The following is a 19,310-nucleotide window of genomic DNA, read 5'->3' as shown; positions in this document are numbered from 1 at the left end:
TATTGTGTACTTCTGACATATGCGCAAATGGACAACCTCACTCTCCTGCAAAGCTGCAGAATGAATCATGCTGCAATATTTGTCAACTCTCGAATGAGCACTGATACGTTAGTAAATCTCACATCAATAAACTTACCTCTCAAGGTTCTCGCCTTCTAGAACTGTTTGTACTAGTAAATAACTCAAGCCAGGATGTTTGGCAAAGTGTTTCTTTGATCTGAACTTATTTTTCAGCACCTTGCTGAAATCACGTACATCTTCACCTGATGTTGTCTAAAAATGTAAAATAAATCAAATTTAGTGAAGAATTAATAATGAACCAATCTACTCAACTCACTCTATAATCCATGCTTTCCCTGCTAAATGTCTTTGAAGATGTAAAATTAAAGAGTCTGCAATTCTGAGGGAAAAAGTCGCTATCTTTCTGTAAGATTATGATAAAGGTTAGATATGTCTGAATGTGAGTTTCGAACAATTAAGCTTGAGTTTCATACAGTCGTACAGCATGAAAAAAGATCCTTTGGTCCAACCAGTCTATGCTGATCACAATCCCAAACTGAACTAGATACACCTGCCTGTGCTTGGCCCATATCTCTCCAAAGATTTCTATCATCTTTCTATCTTCTGGCTACAACATCACCTCAACAGAATTCTCCATCTTGTGGTCAAATACTAAAACTACACAATTAACTCATTTCAAATGATACACAGATCCAGGATTCACATTAGTGGCCTTTCTGGTTGAATTGCTAATTATTTTAACAATAGTGCATTTTTTGTCCAATTATGCCATGTATAATTACTGATCCAAAATTCATCTCATTGGGTTTTTTTTTTGGTTTTTTGTATTGAGTCGAAGATGAGATCAATACATTGGTGAGAAATTATCTTGGTTTGCAGATTCAAAGTCACTATAGTCCCAGACGGGACCACAGGACTGCTCTCACAGTGGACAGAGAGATAACTGGAGGTGGTTTAAATTGAAGGTTGCCACACCTCAGATGAGGAGACAGGTTGAGAAGGAGACTCCTTCATTGTAACTTCAGACGGTGTAGTATTCGATGCTGTTGGTATCATTCTGAATTACAAACCAGCCAACTGAGCTAACTGGCTCCCAGGCAAAATATACAATCAGTTTGGATAGATATGAACACCAAAGGAAAGTCGTCACAGCTGTGACAGTTTCAGATTCATGCATCCCCTGACAGAAGATACAGTCCAGGAGAGCATACAGTCTATAGACCAAGAGGTAATCGGATCTTGGAAGAAAGATGTTACAATAAACTGTGAATCCAATTGGCACAGGTAGCATGGAGGATTCTTTTTATATTCACGGGATGTGGATGTTGCTGGCTGAGCCCAATTATGAGGAACGGACGGCTGGAGGGAGGAAAGGATGGCTGGAGGAGGCGGGGGGGGGGGGGAAAGGAGCAGGACGGCGGGGGGGGGGAAAGGAGCAGGACGGCGGGGGGGGGAAAGGAGCAGGACGGCGGGGGGGGGGAAAGGAGCAGGACGGCGGGGGGGGGGAAAGGAGCAGGACGGCGGGGGGGGGGAAGGAGCAGGACGGCGGGGGGGGGAAAGGAGCAGGACGGCGGGGGGGGAAAGGAGCAGGACGGCGGGGGGGGGAAAGGAGCAGGACGGCGGGGGGGGAAAGGAGCAGGACGGCGGGGGGGGGGAAAGGAGCAGGACGGCGGGGGGGGGAAAGGAGCAGGACGGCGGGGGGGGGAAAGGAGCAGGACGGCGGGGGGGGGAAGGAGCAGGACGGCGGGGGGGGGGAAGGAGCAGGACGGCGGGGGGGGGGAAAGGAGCAGGACGGCGGGGGGGGGAAAGGAGCAGGACGGCGGGGGGGGGAAAGGAGCAGGACGGCGGGGGGGGAAAGGAGCAGGACGGCGGGGGGGGAAAGGAGCAGGACGGGGGGGGGGGAAGGAGCAGGACGGGGGGGGGGAAGGAGCAGGACAGGGGTTGGGGGGGGGGGGGGGGAAGGGAGATGAACACAGCAGACAGGCTGACATCACCTCTACACCCAGAATATTCAGACCCTTCAGAAGCGTTTCTCCCTGCGACTCCTGAAACAGAGACTCGCAGCCATGCGCCGGCATCTCCACACACTGCAATCCAGCCTGCCCCAGCTCAGAGCCTCCCTCTCCCAGACCTGCACAGGACCCCTGCTGTTTTTTATCCGCCGCAGGATCCACAGACTGAACACCCAGTTCCACTCAGCTTTAGTGGACACCAAAAATCCTAAGTACAACCAACCCACGGGCCCCTGCCACCCACAAGAGGATTCCTGCGCCTCCCAAATCCCGAGTCTGTACCTGCCCCGCCGCCATTGACCATGAAGACACGGCCGGAGACCCCACCGATGACGTCACATCCGCCTCCGCCGGCCACACCACTTCCTGAACCGCTGCTGCAGTCACCACCTCCACTTCCAGGTACAACGCCTCACACACCACCCTCACCGCAGCTGCTGCCGCCCACCCCGATCCTCCAACCGCCGACGAAACCCCGCCCACGGCCGACGCCGACGGAACCCCGCCCACGGTCGACGACCTCATCGCTCCGCCCACAGCCAGCAGCCCCAGAGGAGACAGCCACACCCGGCCCTGCCGCATGTTCACAGTCTCCCCAGCCCTCCCACTGAGTGAGGACGAACGGTCAGTCCTCAGGAAGGGGCTCACCTTTGTCCCCCTACAACCACACATCAACCAATACCAGTCACGATTGGACATAGAGCAGTTTTTCCACCGTCTTCGCCTCCACGCCTACTTCTTCAACCGGGAGCCGAACCCTCCCTCCACTGACCCCTTCACCCTCTTCCAACACAAGTCCTCCTCCTGGCGACCACCCCCAGGCCTCCTACGCTCCCTCGCCCTCTTCATCTCCAACTGCCGTCGAGACATTAACCGCCTCAACCTCTCCACCCCTCTCACCCACTCCAACCTCTTCCCCGCAGAACGGGCAGCCCTCCGCTCCAACCCCAATCTCACCCTCAAACCCGCAGACAAGGGTGGCGCAGTGGTAGTATGGCGCACTGACCTCTACATCGCCGAGGGCAGACGCCAACTCTCTGACACCACCTCCTACCGCCCCCTCGATCATGACCCCACACCCGAGCACCAAACCATCATCTCCAACAGCGTTCATGACCTCATCACCTCAGGGGACCTCCCACCCACCGCCTCCAACCTCATTGTTCCCCAACCCCGCACGGCCCGTTTCTATCTCCTTCCCAACATCCACAAACCTGCCTGCCCTGGTCGACCCATCGTCTCAGCCTGTTCCTGCCCCACCGAACTCACCTCCACCTATCTGGACTCCATTTTCTCCCCTGTGGTCCAGGAACACCCTACCTACGTCTGTGACACCACCCACTCCCTCCCCCTCCTCCAGGACTTCCAATGTCCTGGCCCCCAACACCTCATCTTCACCATGGACGTCCAGTCCCTATACACCTGCATTCCGCATGCAGATGGCCTCCAGGCCCTCCACTTCTTCCGGTCCCGCAGGCCCGACCAGTCCCCCTCCACCGACACCCTAATCCGCCTAGCCAAACTCGTCCTCACCCTCAACAACTTCTCTTTTGACTCCTCCCACTTCCTACAGACTAAGTGGGTGGCCATGGGCACCCGCATGGGCCCCAGCTATGCCTGCCTCTTTGTCGGTTACGTGGAACAGCCCCTCTTCCACCTACACAGGCCCCAAACCCCACCTCTTCCTCCGGTACATTGATGAGTGTATCGGCGCCGCCTCTTGCTCCCCAGAGGAGCTCAAACAGTTCATCCACTTCACCAACACCTTCCACCCCAACCTTCAGTTCACCTGGGCCATCTCCAGCACATCCCTCACCTTCCTGGACCTCTCAGTCTCCATCTCAGGCAACCAGCTTGTAACTGATGTCCATTTCAAGCCCACCGACTCCCACAGCTACCTAGAATACACCTCCTCCCACCCACCCTCCTGCAAAAATTCCATCCCATATTCCCAATTCCTTCGCCTTCGCCGCATCTGCTCCCACGATAAGACATTCCACTCACACACATCCCAGATGTCCAAGTTTTTCAAGGACCGCAACTTTCCCCCACAGTGATCGAGAACGCCCTTGACCGCGTCTCCCGTATTTCCCACAACACATCCCTCACACCCCGCCCCCGCCACAACCGCCCAAAGAGGATCCCCCTCGTTCTCACACACCACCCCACCAACCTCCGGATACAACGCATCATCCTCCGACACTTCTGCCATCTACAATCCGACCCCACCACCCAAGACATTTTTCCATCCCCACCCCTGTCTGCCTTCCGGAGAGACCACTCTCTCCGTGACTCCCTTGTTCGCTCCACACTGCCCTCCAACCCCACCACACCCGGCACCTTCCCCTGCAATGGCAGGAAATGCTACACTTGCCCCCACACCTCCTCCCTCACCCCTATCCCAGGCCCCAAGATGACATTCCACATTAAGCAGAGGTTCACCTGCACATCTGCCAATGTGGTATACTGCATCCACTGTACCCGGTGTGGCTTCCTCTACATTGGGGAAACCAAGCGGAGGCTTGGGGACTGCTTTGCAGAACACCTCCGCTCAGTTCGCAACAAACAACTGCACCTCCCAGTCGCAAACCATTTCCACTCCCCCTCCCATTCTTTAGATGACATGTCCATCATGGGCCTCCTGCACTGCCACAATGATGCCAGCCACCCAAAGGTTGCAGGAACAGCAACTCATATTCCTCCTGGGAACCCTGCAGCCTAATGGTATCAATGTGGACTTCACCATTTTCAAAATCTCCCCTTCCCCCACTGCATCCCAAAACCAGTCCAGTTCGTCCCCTCCCCACACTGCACCGCACAACCAGCCCAGCTCTTCCCCTCCACCCACTGCATCCCAAAACCAGTCCAACCTGTCTCTGTCTCCCTTACCTGTTCTTCCTCTCACCCATCCCTTCCTCCCACCCCAAGCCGCAACCCCATCTACCTACTAACCTCATCCCACCTCCTTGACCTGTCCGTCTTCCCTGGACTGACCTCTCCCCTCCCTACCTCCCAACCTATACTCTCTCCACCTATCTTCTTTTCTCTCCATCTTCGGTCCGCCTCCCCATCTCTCCCTATTGATTCCAGAACCCTCACCCCATCCCCGTCTATGATGAAGGGTCTCGGCCCGAAACGTCAGCTTTTGTGCTCCTCAGATGCTGCTTGGCCTGCTGTGTTCATCCAGCTCCACACTTTGTTATCTTGGATTCTCCAGCATCTGCAGTTCCCATTTTCTTTTTATTTTGGGGGCAGCTGCTGTCAATACCCACCCAAACAAAAGCTTCATTTGTCATTTTCAAAATTGGTAATAGCCCACAATCTGCTGAGTGAACAAAAAAAGTACCCATTTGCCTGTGACTCTCAGATGGATTTCTTTCCGATTTATTTATTCTTTAATGAGACACAGCTGTTGCTGATTGTCCAGCATGAACTGACTTCTTGAACAGCTTCATGTTGCTGTACAGAGACCCACAATGCTGTTCCAAAAGAGATTACGAAGATTGACTCAGTAACAACCATTCATTTCCAAATAAGTTTGTGAGTAGCTTGGAGGTGATTTTTACTGGGGTTAGTGCTACCATGTCTGATGTCCTTGCCCTTGAAGATGAGTTTTCTAAGTCTGGAAAGGTGTGTGTCAGAATAGTGGGGAAAAAATGTGGCAGTGCATCTTGTACAGGGACACATTATTGTCTCTTGGAGTTGGCTGTGGAGAGAATGGATACGGTGCCAATCAAGGGGCTGCTTTGGCCCAGACTCAAGATTGTTTTCAGTGTTGTTGGATCTGCACCGTCATTGACACACTTCTGACTTGAGAATTGGAGGGCGGCTGCAGGCTTTGGAGTGTCAGCAGTTTCTACATCAAATCGCAGAGTCGTCTTGCTTTGTCTCTGAGTCTGTGGCCCCGAGTGATATCTAAAACCAGGTCATCTCTCTTGTGAGCTTGTTATTCTAAACTGGACATTGCGCTTTCTTTACTCAGAGAGTAGTAAGGGAATGGAATGCTTTGCTTGCAACGGTAGGAGATTCGCCAACTTTCGGTACATTTAAGTCGTCATTGGATGAGCACATGGACGTACATGGAATAGTGAAGGTTAGATGGGCTTCAGATCGGCATGACAGGTCGGCACAACATCGAGGGGCGAACGGCCTGTACTGCGCTGTAATGCTCTATGTTCTAATGGTCTCTTCATTATAGAAAAGAGGTGATTGCATTTGAGCATGTGTGGAGGACATTCATCAGGATGTTCTGAGGGAGTGAAGCATTTTAACTCGATGGAGAGTCTGGATAAGTTTGAGATAACAGGAACTGTCAATGCTGGAGTCTGAGATAACACAGCGTGGAGCTGGAGGAACACTGCAGGCCAGGCAGCATCACTGTTTTATCTGGATAAGGTTGGCTTGTTTTCTTCCAAAGAGGGAAGGTTGAAGAAGGTCCTGAAAAAATGGTCTGCATTCTGATAGGTCTAGGCGAGGGAAGGAGAACGACCATTCATTGGGTGGGAGGTCGGGGGGGGCGGGGGGACGGGGGGGGAAGAGATACATACATTTAAGCTAAAAGGCTCAGAAGGAATTTCAGGAAAGAAAAGACACCCAGAAGGTGCTGGGGGTTTGGAATTCATTGTCTGGGACTTTAGTTGAGGTGGTGGATAATCTTTTCACATTAAAGAAAAAGGGTTGGTACAGCACTTAAAATGAAATAACATTCAAGGCAACGGGCCTATTGCTAAAACATGAGCCGAATGTGAACTTAGTGTGGCTTCAGTGGTTACAGACACAATGGAATGAAGTGCTTGTTCAATTCACACAGATGATCCCTGGAATGGTAGGCTTCACCTCCGATGAATGGCTAAGGATCCGGGGATTGTAATCACTACAGTTTAGAAGGTTGAGGGGAGAACTAATAAAAACTTACAAGATAATGTATGGTTTAGAAGAGGTGGACGCTAGGAGGTTGTTTCCGTTAGGAGGGGAGACAAGGACCCGTGGGCACAGCCTTAAAATTCGAGGGGTTCAATTTAACACTGATATCAGACGACATTTCTTCAGGCAGAAAGTGGTGGGCTTGTGGAATTCATTGCCGCAGAGTGCAGTGCAGGCCGGGATGTTGGACGCCTTCAAGGCAGAGATCGACAAATTCTTGATCTCAAAAGGAATCAAGGGCTACGCGGAGAGTGCAGGGAAGTGGTGTAAAAATGCCCATCAGCCATGATTTAAATGGTGGAGTGGACTTGATGGGGCGAATGGCCTTACCTCCACTCCGATGTCTCATGGCCTTATGGTCTAATTCTGGAGAATTCTCTTATTCCATGATTCTGGAGCAGGGGACAGTGAGTGGACAGCACAGGACAGTTCACCTAACTTCTCCTTTACCAATCTTCTATCTGCCTCCCCACTTCTCCCTATTTTTTTTCAGAATCCCCTTCTCCTCCCCCATTTTTGAAGAAGGGTCTCGACCCGAAACGTCAGCTTTCTTGCTTCTCTGATGCTGCTCGGCCCGCTGTGTTCATCCAGTTCTACACCTTCTTCTCTCAGATTCTCCAGCATTGGCAAGTTCCTACCATCTCTTGAGGAAGCTTACTTGTTTTTGCACCCAAACTGTGGTGAGAATGTGGAACGCACCGACTGTGTGGGTGGTAGAGTCAGAAACCATGATAACATTTAACAAGTCTTTGATTGGGCATTTGCGATGCCAAGGCATACAAGGCTCTGGGTCGAGAGCTGGGAAATGCGATGATAATAGTTCGGGACTTGCATCTTGTGAGGGCACATACAATTTGCTGAAGGGTCTGTTCCATTGCCATAGCACTCTATTATGCTGTCCCTCAATGATCCTACGACAAGTAAGTGAAGGTTTACAGAAACAGATAGTTTTCAAGGACAATGCCAAGAGGAAAAGTGATGCACAGGCAAAGTGCATGTAAGAATTTAACCAAGGATTAACACCACTGAAGAACTGGAATTTGTGCCAATGCACCAAACGTGCAGATGAAAATGCAGTGTCCAGTTTGATTGCAAACAGCAACAACCACCAGTTAGTAACATGATCCATGGAAATATCTGAATGCCTGTTGTTGTGATCTCAAGCATTTACCTGCGTCGAGTGAAATCCACCACCATAGTTCTGTTGCATCGTTAGCCACCTCGCAATCGGTGTTGCATAGTCAATATCATTCCTTGACAATGCTTGAAGCAAGGCATAAGCAGTGGTTTCCACAGTCATCGCAGAAGCCCGTGCTGCTTCAATTGGATACGGCTTCTCGTCCTCCAACAATGGAGGCTTTCCAGGAACCAACATCAGAATCTGTCATTTGAGAAAGGGATTAGCTGAGAATAAAGTTTACATCATATAGATTTTTGTTTGCATTTCACCAACACAACAATGGTTTTGCTGGTCAAGATCCAGCATTATCTCACCACTGATGTCTATAACATTCTCCATACTTTCCGCTCAGTGATGGGTCCTTTTGTTTGGGAAAAATAGGCACCTTCAAATGCAAATGAATCAAGGTGAGCTTTAGTTTCTCATCAGGCTACATGGCAGTTATTACAAGATGTTACGAACAAAAGGTGAAGGAGCAGATGAAACCATTCACCAGTCTGGATGATCTTCTTGCCCTCATCCTGAGGAGGCATCACAGATCTTAACTTACACGCAATTCAAATTATTTCATGCAATGACAAGACTGAATGTTCCGGATACTGCAAATGCCATGGCACCTGGCAGCATCCCACAAACTGTACTGGAACAATGTGCCCCAAGGTCGCCACACCAACAGTAAATGTTTTCCAGTGCATTTTTAAACACTTGCAACACTCACATTTCAGAGAAAGATGACCTATCACGCAATCGGCAGACAAATTGTCCTGACCAATTATGACCTCAATGTATTCTCAATCATCAGCAAAGTAATGCAACATCTGGATGACAGTGCTATCAAACAGCTGCACACTTAGGCTCAGTTTACTTTTCGTCATGCCACACTTCTCGTAACCTCGTTCAGGATTTACCACAAATACGATCAGAGATCCTGAGCTTGAAAAGGAAGGAAAGTGCAATCTGTCATTTCCACCAAGGCAACTTCTGATTGAATGTGGTGTTAAGCAGAGGAATAGAAAATTGAGTCAGTGGCATTCACTGGATACCTGCACTGGCTGAAGTCATGTCTTCATTTGAACCAAAGTGGAGACATGAACGTTCATTGAATATTGTCCAGGTGTCCAGCAGAATTCATGATTTTTCCAACAGTGAAGTCAACGATGAGAAAATACAGTGAGACTTGGACAACGATCAGGCTTGGCCTGATAAACGATAAGTAACATTTGCACCATACAAGAGCTAAGCAGCAATCAGCTCCAACAAGAGCGAATATGACCATATCACAAAATTCCATGTCCTTACCCTCACATCATCCTTACATTTTTTTAAATGTGCAAGTGTTATCCAAGCCATGCAGGGTAATGGGCCAGGTGTTGGAAATGAGGTTAGAACAATTCAGTGCTTGTCTTTGACTCTCACAGAATCCGTGAGCTTAAGAATTTAATTCTCCTGTACTGTCGCCCACTGAGGTGCTTGGCTATCGACTTAATCAAGGTTAACACTGATCTAAAACTAAACTGGAACGGTTATATAATCAGCAGCTGCCAGGTCCGTGGTACAAACCGCCCTGCTGTGGGACAGGGTCAGGCAAATCCAAGTGAGTGATCGTGGTTGGAGACTCATTCGTTGGGGGCATAGTTTCTGTAGCCACATTTGAGATACCAGGGCTGTGTGTTGCTTCCCTGGTGCAAAGGTCAAGGACATCTCTGAGTGGTTGCAAGAAATTCTTAAGGGGGAGGGTGAGCAGCCAGAGGCCATTGTGCACATTGGTACCAATGACGTAGGTAGAAAGAGGGATGAGATCCTGTGGACTGTGTACAAGGAGTTAGCAAAGAGGCTGAAAGGCAGGACCTAGAGGGTAATAATTTATGGGTTGCCACGAGTGCCACATGTTAGTGAGTTAAGTCAGAGAAAGATAGGTGAGATGAATGCATTGGTTAAGGAGCTGGTACTGGGGGCAGGCTTTCAGGTTCATGGATAATTGCGACCGCTTCTTGGGCAAGTGGTGACCTGTGTAAGAGGGATGGGTTGCACCTAAACTGAACGGGAACAAATACCCTCACAGGGAGGTTTGCTAGTGCTACTTGGGAGGATTTAAAGACTGGCAGGCAGCTGGGAACCAGAGCAGCAGGTCAGCAAGTAGATGAATTGATGGCAGGTACATGCTAGGACCAATAAATCAAAAAAGAATGGCAGTCAGACACAGGTACATGAACATGATGGCACGAACAAGCTGAAATAGGTTTATTTCACTGCCAGGAGTATTACAGGTAAGGCAGATGAGCTTAGAGCCTGGATCAGTACATGGGACTCTGATGTTGAGGCCATTACAGAGGCTTGGTTGAGACAGAGACCGGACTGGGTGCTCAATGTTCCAGGGTTTCATTGCTTTAGACAAGATAGAGGGGAAGATAAAAGAAGGATGTGCACTCCTAACCTGTGGGAAATGTTGCATCTGGACCTAGAAAGGACATTCTGGAGGGCTTGCCCACTGAGGCAACAGAGGTAGCGTTCAAAAATAAGATAGACACAATCACTCTGATCAGATTAAACTGATAGCCTGCTCCCCTTTTGCCACTGACACACTGAGGAACAAATATGTAGGCAGCTTTTGAAACGATGCAATAAGTCAGAGTTGTCACAGTCAGTGAATTTAACCTCCACGGTATTGACTGGGACTCCCTTACAACAAGAGTTTAAATGAGGCTGAATTTGTTAAGTCTATCCAAGAGAGTTTCTTGACACAGTATGTGGATAGAAGATGGGCCATACTGGAGTTTGTCCTGGTCAGGTAACTGGTGAGAAGGGTGGGAAAGCATTTTGGAAATAGTGATCACAACTCCTTAAATTTTAAAGTAGTATCAGAGATAATGGGAACTGCCGATGCTGGAGATTCCAAGATAATAAAATGTGAGGCTGGATGAACACAGCAGGCCAAGCAGCATCTCAGGAGCACAAAAGCTGAGTGCTCCTGAGATGCTGCTTGGCCTGCTGTGTTCATCCAGCCTCACATTTTATTATCCTTAAATTTTAAGATTGCTATGAAGAAGTATAAGTCAGGACCTTGGGGGAAGAGTAAATTATATCAATTTTAGGTAGGAGCTGGGGAGTGTTAATTGGGAGGAGCTGTCACATTTGCCATATGGGAATTGTTTAAAGGCCTGCTTATGAGTTTAGGATCAGGAAGGAGGAAGGACAAGGATGGCAAAGTAAAAGACCCTTGGATAATTGGGGAGGTTGTGAAGTTAGTCAAAGGGGAAAAACAAAAATATGTCAGGTTTAGGAAGCTAAAATCGAACAGGGCTGACATAAAGAAAGCAGAAAAAGAAAGGCGATCAAATGACCTTGGCAAGGAGGGTTGAAGGAAATCCCAAGGCATTCTGTGCATACATCTAAAACAAGGGGATAAATAGCAAGACGGTACGACCATTCAGGATAAAGGAGGGAACTTGTGTTTAGAAGCAGAGGATGTGGGCAAGATCCTAAATTAAGTCCGTGCATCACTATTCACTCAGGCGAAGGGTGTGGAGGATAGTGGGATTTGTGTGGAGCATGCTCATGTGATAACAGCATTTTGAAATCAAGAAAGAGCATTAAGGTGGCTAAGTCCTCAGGACCCAATGGTATCTCCTCAAGGTTTTTGAGCGAGGTGAGACAAGAGATTGTCGGGGCATTCAGCAATATCTTTGTATCCTTGGTAGCCACTGGAGGGGTACTGGAGGATCAGCAAGTTGCTAAATGTTCTTCTTCTGTTCAAGAAGGGAAATAGGGTCAATCCAGGAAACTCTCGACTCGCGAGTTTCTCATCGTTCATTGGAAGCTATTGGAGAGAATTCTTAGGGATTGTATTTATCTGTATTTGGAACAGCATGGCCTCATTCGGGACAGTCAGCATGGCTTGGTGCAGGGCAGGTCATGTCTTCCTAACTTGACTGAATTTTTTGAGGAGGTGACGAATGTGATCAATGAAGGTAGAGCAGTGGATATTGTTGACACGGATTTTAGCAATACTTTCAACAAGGTGCCTCATGATAGGATCATCCAGAAAATTAAGATGCACCGAGTCAATGGTGGCTTGGATGCTTGGATTCACAACTGGCTTGCCCAGAGAAGACAGAGGCAAGAGGTGGAATGGTGCTTTTCAGGCTGTAGATCCAGGACGATTGGTGTTCCGCAGGGATCTGTGCTGGGACCTCTGCTGTTTGTGGTCTATACAAAATGACTGAGGTGAAAATATAGATGTATGGGTTAGCAAGTTTGCAGACAATAGAATGATTGGGAGAATCAGGATGAGTGTAGACGTCATAAAAGGATACAGATCAGTTGCAGAAACGGCAAGTGGATTTTAATCCATTAAATGTGAGATGCTCCACTTTGGGAAATCAACTATTACAGAAAAATATACAGTTAATGGCACCCCTCAGTGCAGAATTGTTAAGGTGGGGATGCAGGTGCACTCAATCTGTTCATTGAGAACTGTCGACGTGCTATCACCTCAATTTCTCTGTTCCCTGCATCAAACCCAACCTCCGTCCTGCGCAACTGACTGCCCTCCACGCACTCATATCTCACCCTGACTTTGTTATTAAGCCTGCCGATAAGGTGGTGCTGTTGTGGTCTGGTGAGCTGAAGTCTACCTTGCAGAGGCTGAGCGCCAGCTCTCAGATACCTCCTCCGACTTCTCCTGGACCTTGACCGCACCGGGCCATTGTATCTACTACAGTAACTGATCTTGGTCTATCCGGTGATCTTCCCCCTCTGTTTCCAAGCTGAAAGGCCACAGCTCCCCACAGGTTGCTCCTACGTCCCCCTAAAACTCCACAAATGAGACTGTCCTGGCAGACCCATTGTTTCAGCCTGTTCCTGCCCCACAGAACTCATCTCTTCCGACCTTGACTCAATCTTCTGTCCCCTGGTCCAAGCACTGCCCACGTACATCCAGAAATACTCTGATATTTTACGCAGTTTTAAAAACATCAGTTTGCCGGTTCCAGCTGTGTCCTCTTTACCATGAACGTGTAATTCCTTTGCAAATCCATTCCCCACCAGGAGGTTCTTAGGGCTGTCCCCTTCTTCTTGGAGCAAAGACCTGAACATGCCCCTCCCACCACCACCCTCCTCCACTTGGTCGACCTCATCCTCACCCTCAACAACTTGTTGTTTAACTCCTCTCATTTTCTTCGGGTAAGAGGAGCAGCTCCGGGCACCTGCGTGGGCCCGAGTTAAACCTGTCTCTTCACGGGGTACGTGGGACATTCCCACCCACAACACTTTCTCCGATACATCAATGATATCATCCGGCTGCTTCTCTCTCTTGTCTGAAATTGGAAAACTTCATCAACTTCGCCTCCAATTTCCGTCCTGCCCTCACTTTCACCTGCTCTACCTCTGACTCTACCCTTCCCTTCCTCAACATTTCTGCTTCCATTCCTGGGGGTAGGCTTCGCACTAATATCCATTACAAACTCTCTGACTCTCACAGCTACCTGGTCTATATATCCTCACACCCCACTTTCTGTAAAGACTCCAACCTCTTCTCTCACTTCCTCCATCTCCATTGAACATGTTCTCATGAGGCCAACATCAACAAGGGAGCCTCCAAAATGTCCATCTTCTTCCTCAACTAAGGATTCTCCGGCTCCGTGGTCGACAGGGCCCTCAACTGTGTCCAATCCAGCACTTTTGCCCTCACCTTTTCTCTTCCCTCCCAAGATAGCAATAAGGTTCCACTTGACCTTACCTATCAACCCACATGCCCACATCCATACCAACCTCAGGCACCATTTCCACCACCACCAGCAGGATGCCGCCACCAGACACATATTCCCCTCCCCTCCCTTATCCGCCTTAACCGGATCACCAGGAGGAAATGCAAGCAGACACGGGGAGAACGTGCAAACTTCGCACAGACAATTGCCCGAGGCTGCAGTGCGAACCACTGAGCCACCGTGCTGCCCAGAATCTTGGTGGTGTGGATGAGCAGAGAGATCTCGGTGTCCATGTGCGTAGATCCCTGAAAGTTGCCACGCAGATTGACAGGCTTGTTCAGAAGGCGTACGGCGTGTTAGGTTTTATTGGTACAGAGATTGAGTTTCGGAGCCATGAGGTCATGTTGCAGCTGTACAAAACACTGGTGCGGCCGCGCTTGGACTATTGCGTACAGTTCTGATCGCCACATTATCGGAAGGATTTGGAGGGGGTTTATTAGGATCTTGTCTGGTGTGGAAGGAAGGTCTTATGAGGAAAAGCTTCGGGACTTGAGGCTGTTTTTGTCAGAAGAAGGTGAAGAGGCAACTTAATAGAGACATACAAGATAATCAGAGGATTAGATAGGTGGACAGCGATAGTCTTTTTCCTCGATGGTGATGGTGAGCACGAGTGGAGATAGGTTTAAATTGAGGGGAGATAGATAGATATGGGACACATGTCAGAGGGAGGTTCTTTATTCAGAGAGTAGTATGGGTGCGGAATGCCCTGCCTGCAACAGGAGTAGATTGCCAAGTTTAAGGGCATTTAAATGAACATTGCTAAATATATGGATGGTAATGGAATAGTGTCGGTTAGATGGGCTTCAGGTTGGATTCACAGGTTGGCGCAACATCGAGGGCCGAAGGGCCTGTACTGCACTGTAATGTTCTATGTTCTATGTCATAATACTTCAGTGAATTCTGGTTACCCTGCCGTAGGAAGAATGCTGTTAAACTATACAGAGTGCAAAAATAATTACAAAAGGTCATTGCCGGGACTGGAGGGTTTACGAGGAGTGGTAGATAGGTTCGGACTTTTTCCCTGGAGTATCGGAGATGAAGGGGTGACTTCCAGAGGTGTAAAAAATCATGATGGGCATTGATAAGGGGAATAACCAAGGTCGGGGAGTCCAAAGCTAGAAGGGAGCAGGTTCAAATGTGAAAGGGGAAAGATTTAAAAGTGACCCGACCGGCAACTTTTCCCACACAGAGGGTGGTGCGTGAATGCAATGAGCTGCCAACAGACGTGGTAGAGGCAGATAAAATTTCTGTATTTAAAAGACATTTGGACAGGTACACAATTAGGAAAGGTTTAGACAGATACCAAACGCAGGCAAATGGGACCGGTTAAGTTTGGGACACCTGATCAGTACAGATGATTAGGAGTGAGGGTCCTGATTCTGTGCTGTATGACTCTATGAATCTATGACTGAAGAGCTAACTAGGTGTGTGGATGAGGGCAATGCATTTGACACAGTCTACTCGGGCTTCAGCAGAGCTTTTGACAAGATTCCCCATTTGAAGACTGTTAGAACAGGAAACAGTCCATGGGATCCGAGGACACATGTGCACAGGAAATCATAACTCATGTAATTTGAATGAGTTTTTTAAAGTAGTAATGAAGAGCATTGATTAAGGCAGAAACATGGACGTATATGGGTTTCAGTAAGGCGTTCAAGAAGGTTCCTCACAGTAGTCCAGTAGGGAAGTTAAATCACACGGAGCACAGGGAGAGCTAGCCATAGAAGATAGAACATAGAACATTACAGCACAGTACAGGCCCTTCGGCCCTTGATCTTGTGCTGACCTGTCATGCCGATCTCAAGCCCATCTAACCTGCACTATTCCATGTACGTCCATATGCTTGTCCAATGACCACTTAAATGTACCTGAAGTTGGCGAATCTACTACCGTTGCAGGCAAAGCGTTCCATTCCCTTACTACTGTCTGAGTAAAGAAACTACCTCTGACATCTGTCCTGTATCTTTCACCCCTCAATTTAAAGCTCTGCCCCCTCGTGCTCGCCATCACCATCCTAGGAAAAAGGCTCTCCCTATCCACCCTATCTCACCCTCTGATTATTTTATATGTTTCAATTAAGTCACCCCTCAACCTTCTTCTCTCTAATGAAGACAGCCTCAAGTCCCTCAGCCATTCCTCGTAAGACCTTCCCTCCATACCAGGCAACATCCTAGTAAATCTCCTCTGCACCCTTTCCAAAGCTTCCACATCCTTCTTATAATGCGGTGACCAGAACTGTATACAATACTCCAATGCGGCCGCTTCAGAGTTTTGTACAGCTTCACCATAACCTCTTGGTTCTGGAACTCGATCCCTCTATTAATCAAAGCTAAAACACTGTATGCCTTCTCAACAGCCCTGTCAACCTGGGTGGCAACTTTCAAGGATCTGTGTTCATGGACACCGAGATCTCTCCGCTCATCTATACTACTAAGAATCTTACCATTAGCCCTGTACTTTGCCTTCTGGTTACTCCTGCCGAAGTGCATCACCTCACGCTTGTCTGCATTAAACTCCATTTGCCTCCTCTCAGCCCAGCTCTGCAGCTTATCTGTGTCTCTCTGCAACCAATCCTTTGTCACTATCCACAACTCCACCTATCTTAGTGTTGTCTGCAAATTTACTAACTCATCCTTCACTGCCCTCATCCAGGTCATTTATAAAAATGACAAACAGCAGTGGACCCAACACCGACCCTTGCGGTACCACCAGAAACTGGTCTCCAGGATGAACGTTTCCCATCAACTACCACCCTCTGTCTTCTTTCAGCAGGCCAATTTCCGATCCAAACTGCTATATCTCCCACAATTCCATTCCTCTGCATTTTGTACAATAGTCTGTTCTGCGGAACCTTATCGAACGCCTTGCTGAAATCCATATACACCACATCAACCGGTTTACTCTCATCTATCTGTTTGGTCACCTTCTCAAAGAACTCAATAAGGTTTGTGAGGCACGACATACCCTTCACAAAACTGTGCTGACTATCCCTAATCAATTTATTCTTTTCTCGATGATTATAAATCCTGTCCCTTAGAACCTTTTCCAACACTTTACCAACAACTGAGGTAAGGCTCACTGGCCGATAATTACCAGGGTTGTCTCTACTCCCCTTCTTGAACAGGAGAACCACAATTGCTATCCTCCAGTCATCTGGCACTATTCCTGCAGACAATGATGAGTTAAAGATCAATGCCAAAGACTCGGCAATCTCCTCCCTGGATTCCCCGAGGATCCGAGGATAAATCCCATCCGGCCCAGGGGTCATAGCTGTCTTCACCCTCTGTAGGATTTCAAATACCTCTTCCTTGTGAACCTCAATCCCACCTAGTCCAGTAGCCTGTATCTCTGTATTCTCCTCGACAACATTGTCGTTTTCTAGAGTGAATACTGTTGAAAAATATTCATTTCACGCTTCCCCTATCTCATCTGACTCCACACACAACTTCCCACGACTATCCTTGATTGGGCCTAATCTTACTTTTCTCATTCTTTTATTTCTTAAATACCGATAGAAAACCTTACGGTTTACCCTGATCCTATCCGCCAACAACTTCTCAAATCTCCTCCTGGCTCTTCTGAGCTCTCTCTTTCGGTCTTTCCTGGCTACCTTGTAACCCTCAGGCACCCTGACTGAGCATTCACATCTTATAGTAACAGAAGCCTTCTACTTCCTCTTGACCAGAGATTCCACTTGCTTCGTAAACCACGGCTCCCGCGCTCTACAGCTTCCTCCCGGCCTGACAGGTACATACTTATCTAGGATACACAGGAACTTTTCCTTGAATAAGCTCTACATTTATATTGTGCCCATCCCTTGCAGTTTCCTTCCCCATCCTATGCTCCCAAAATCTTGCCAAATCTCATTGGAATTGCCTTTCCCCCAGATAACTCTTGCCCAGTGGTGTACACCTCTACCTTTCCATCACTAAAGCAAACATAACAGAATTGTGATCGCTGAGGTTGGCAGTTTATTATCTTCGAATTGTGATCGCTATCACCAAGGTGATCACCTACTTCCAAATCTAACACCTGGCCAGGCTCATGACCCAGTTCCAAATCTGATGCGGTCACTGCACTCCAATTCCATTAGTCACTACATCCCACTTCCCTCAGTCACTGCATCCCACTTCACTCAGTCACTGCACCCCAAGGCCCGTCAGGCACTGCATCCCTATTACCTCATTCACTCCTTCCCATTACGTCAGTCACTGCATCCCATTTCACTCAGTCACTACATCCCACTTCACTCAGTCACTGCCTCCCATTACCCTCAGTCACTGCATCCCATTTCCCACGGTCACATCATCCCATTTCACTCAGTGACTGCATTCCATTTCACTCAGTGACTGCATCCCATTTCACTCAGTGACTGCATCCCATTTCACTCAGTCATTGCATCCCATTTCACTCAGTCACTGCATCCCATTTCACTCAGTGACTGCATCCCATTACCCTCAGTGACTGCAACCCATTTCCCACAGTCACTGCATCGCATTTCCCACAGTCACTGCATCGCATTTCCCACAGTCACTGCATCCCATTTAACTGAGACAGTGAATCTCATTGAACTGAGACAGTGCATCCCATTTCCCTCAGTCACAGCATCTCCTTTAACTCAGTCACAAAATCCCCTTTCACTCAATCACTGTATCCCATTTCACACAGTCACTGCACCCCATTTCACAGAGTCACTGCACCCCATTTCACAGAGTCACTGCACCCCATTACACAGAGTCACTGCACCCCATTTCACAGAGTCACTGCAGCCCATTTCACAGAGTCACTGCAGCCCATTTCACTCAGTCACTGCAGCCCATTTCACTCAGTCACTGCAGCCCATTTCACTCAGTCACTGCATCCCATTTCACTCAGTCACTGCATCGCATTTCCCACAGTCACTGCATCCCATTTAACTGAGACAGTGAATCTCATTGAACTGAGACAGTGCATCCCATTTCCCTCAGTCACAGCATCTCCTTTAACTCAGTCACAAAATCCCCTTTCACTCAATCACTGTATCCCATTTCACACAGTCACTGCACCCCATTTCACTCAGTCACTGCAGCCCATTTCACACAGTCACTGCAGCCCATTTCACTCAGTCACTGCAGCCCATTTCACTCAGTCACTGCAGCCCATTTCACTCAGTCACTGCCTCACTTTTCCCACAGTCACTGCAAACTTTTCCCACAGTCACTGCAACCCATTTCCCTCAGTCACTGCATCCCATTTCCCTCAGTCACTGCATCCCATTTCCTTCAGTCACTGCATCCCATTTCCCTCAGTCACTGCATCCCATTTCTCTCAGCCAGTGCATCCCATTTCACTCAGTGACTGCATCCCATTTCACTCAGTCACTGCATCCCATTTGCATCAGACACTGCATTCAATTTCCATCAGTCATTG

At 48.5% G+C, this 19,310-nt stretch overlaps 1 protein-coding gene across 13 annotated transcripts in view; it reads right to left on the bottom strand.

Moving 5' to 3' along the window:
* The window catches only part of LOC132207693 (utrophin-like), a 425,643-nt gene that overhangs the window by 183,705 nt on the left and 222,628 nt on the right, over positions 1-19,310 (bottom strand). For 7 of the 13 annotated variants that reach the window (XM_059643597.1, XM_059643602.1, XM_059643603.1 and 4 more), the window contains 2 exons: positions 8,128-8,337; positions 137-273 (listed from right to left, as the gene is read on the bottom strand). The exons of 4 other annotated variants lie outside the window; for them this stretch is intronic. In XM_059643597.1, coding sequence (XP_059499580.1) covers positions 137-273; positions 8,128-8,331 — 341 coding nt within the window. In that variant the 5' untranslated portion in view covers positions 8,332-8,337. The remainder of the gene's footprint in view (positions 1-136; positions 274-8,127; positions 8,338-19,310) is intronic. 2 more of the 13 variants (XR_009443709.1, XR_009443708.1) reach the window with 1 other exon arrangement.

Source organism: Stegostoma tigrinum, unplaced genomic scaffold (assembly GCF_030684315.1).
Source record: "Stegostoma tigrinum isolate sSteTig4 unplaced genomic scaffold, sSteTig4.hap1 scaffold_124, whole genome shotgun sequence".
Taxonomy (NCBI): Eukaryota; Metazoa; Chordata; class Chondrichthyes; order Orectolobiformes; family Stegostomatidae; genus Stegostoma; species Stegostoma tigrinum.
This window is presented reverse-complemented; position numbering and strand designations above follow the sequence as displayed.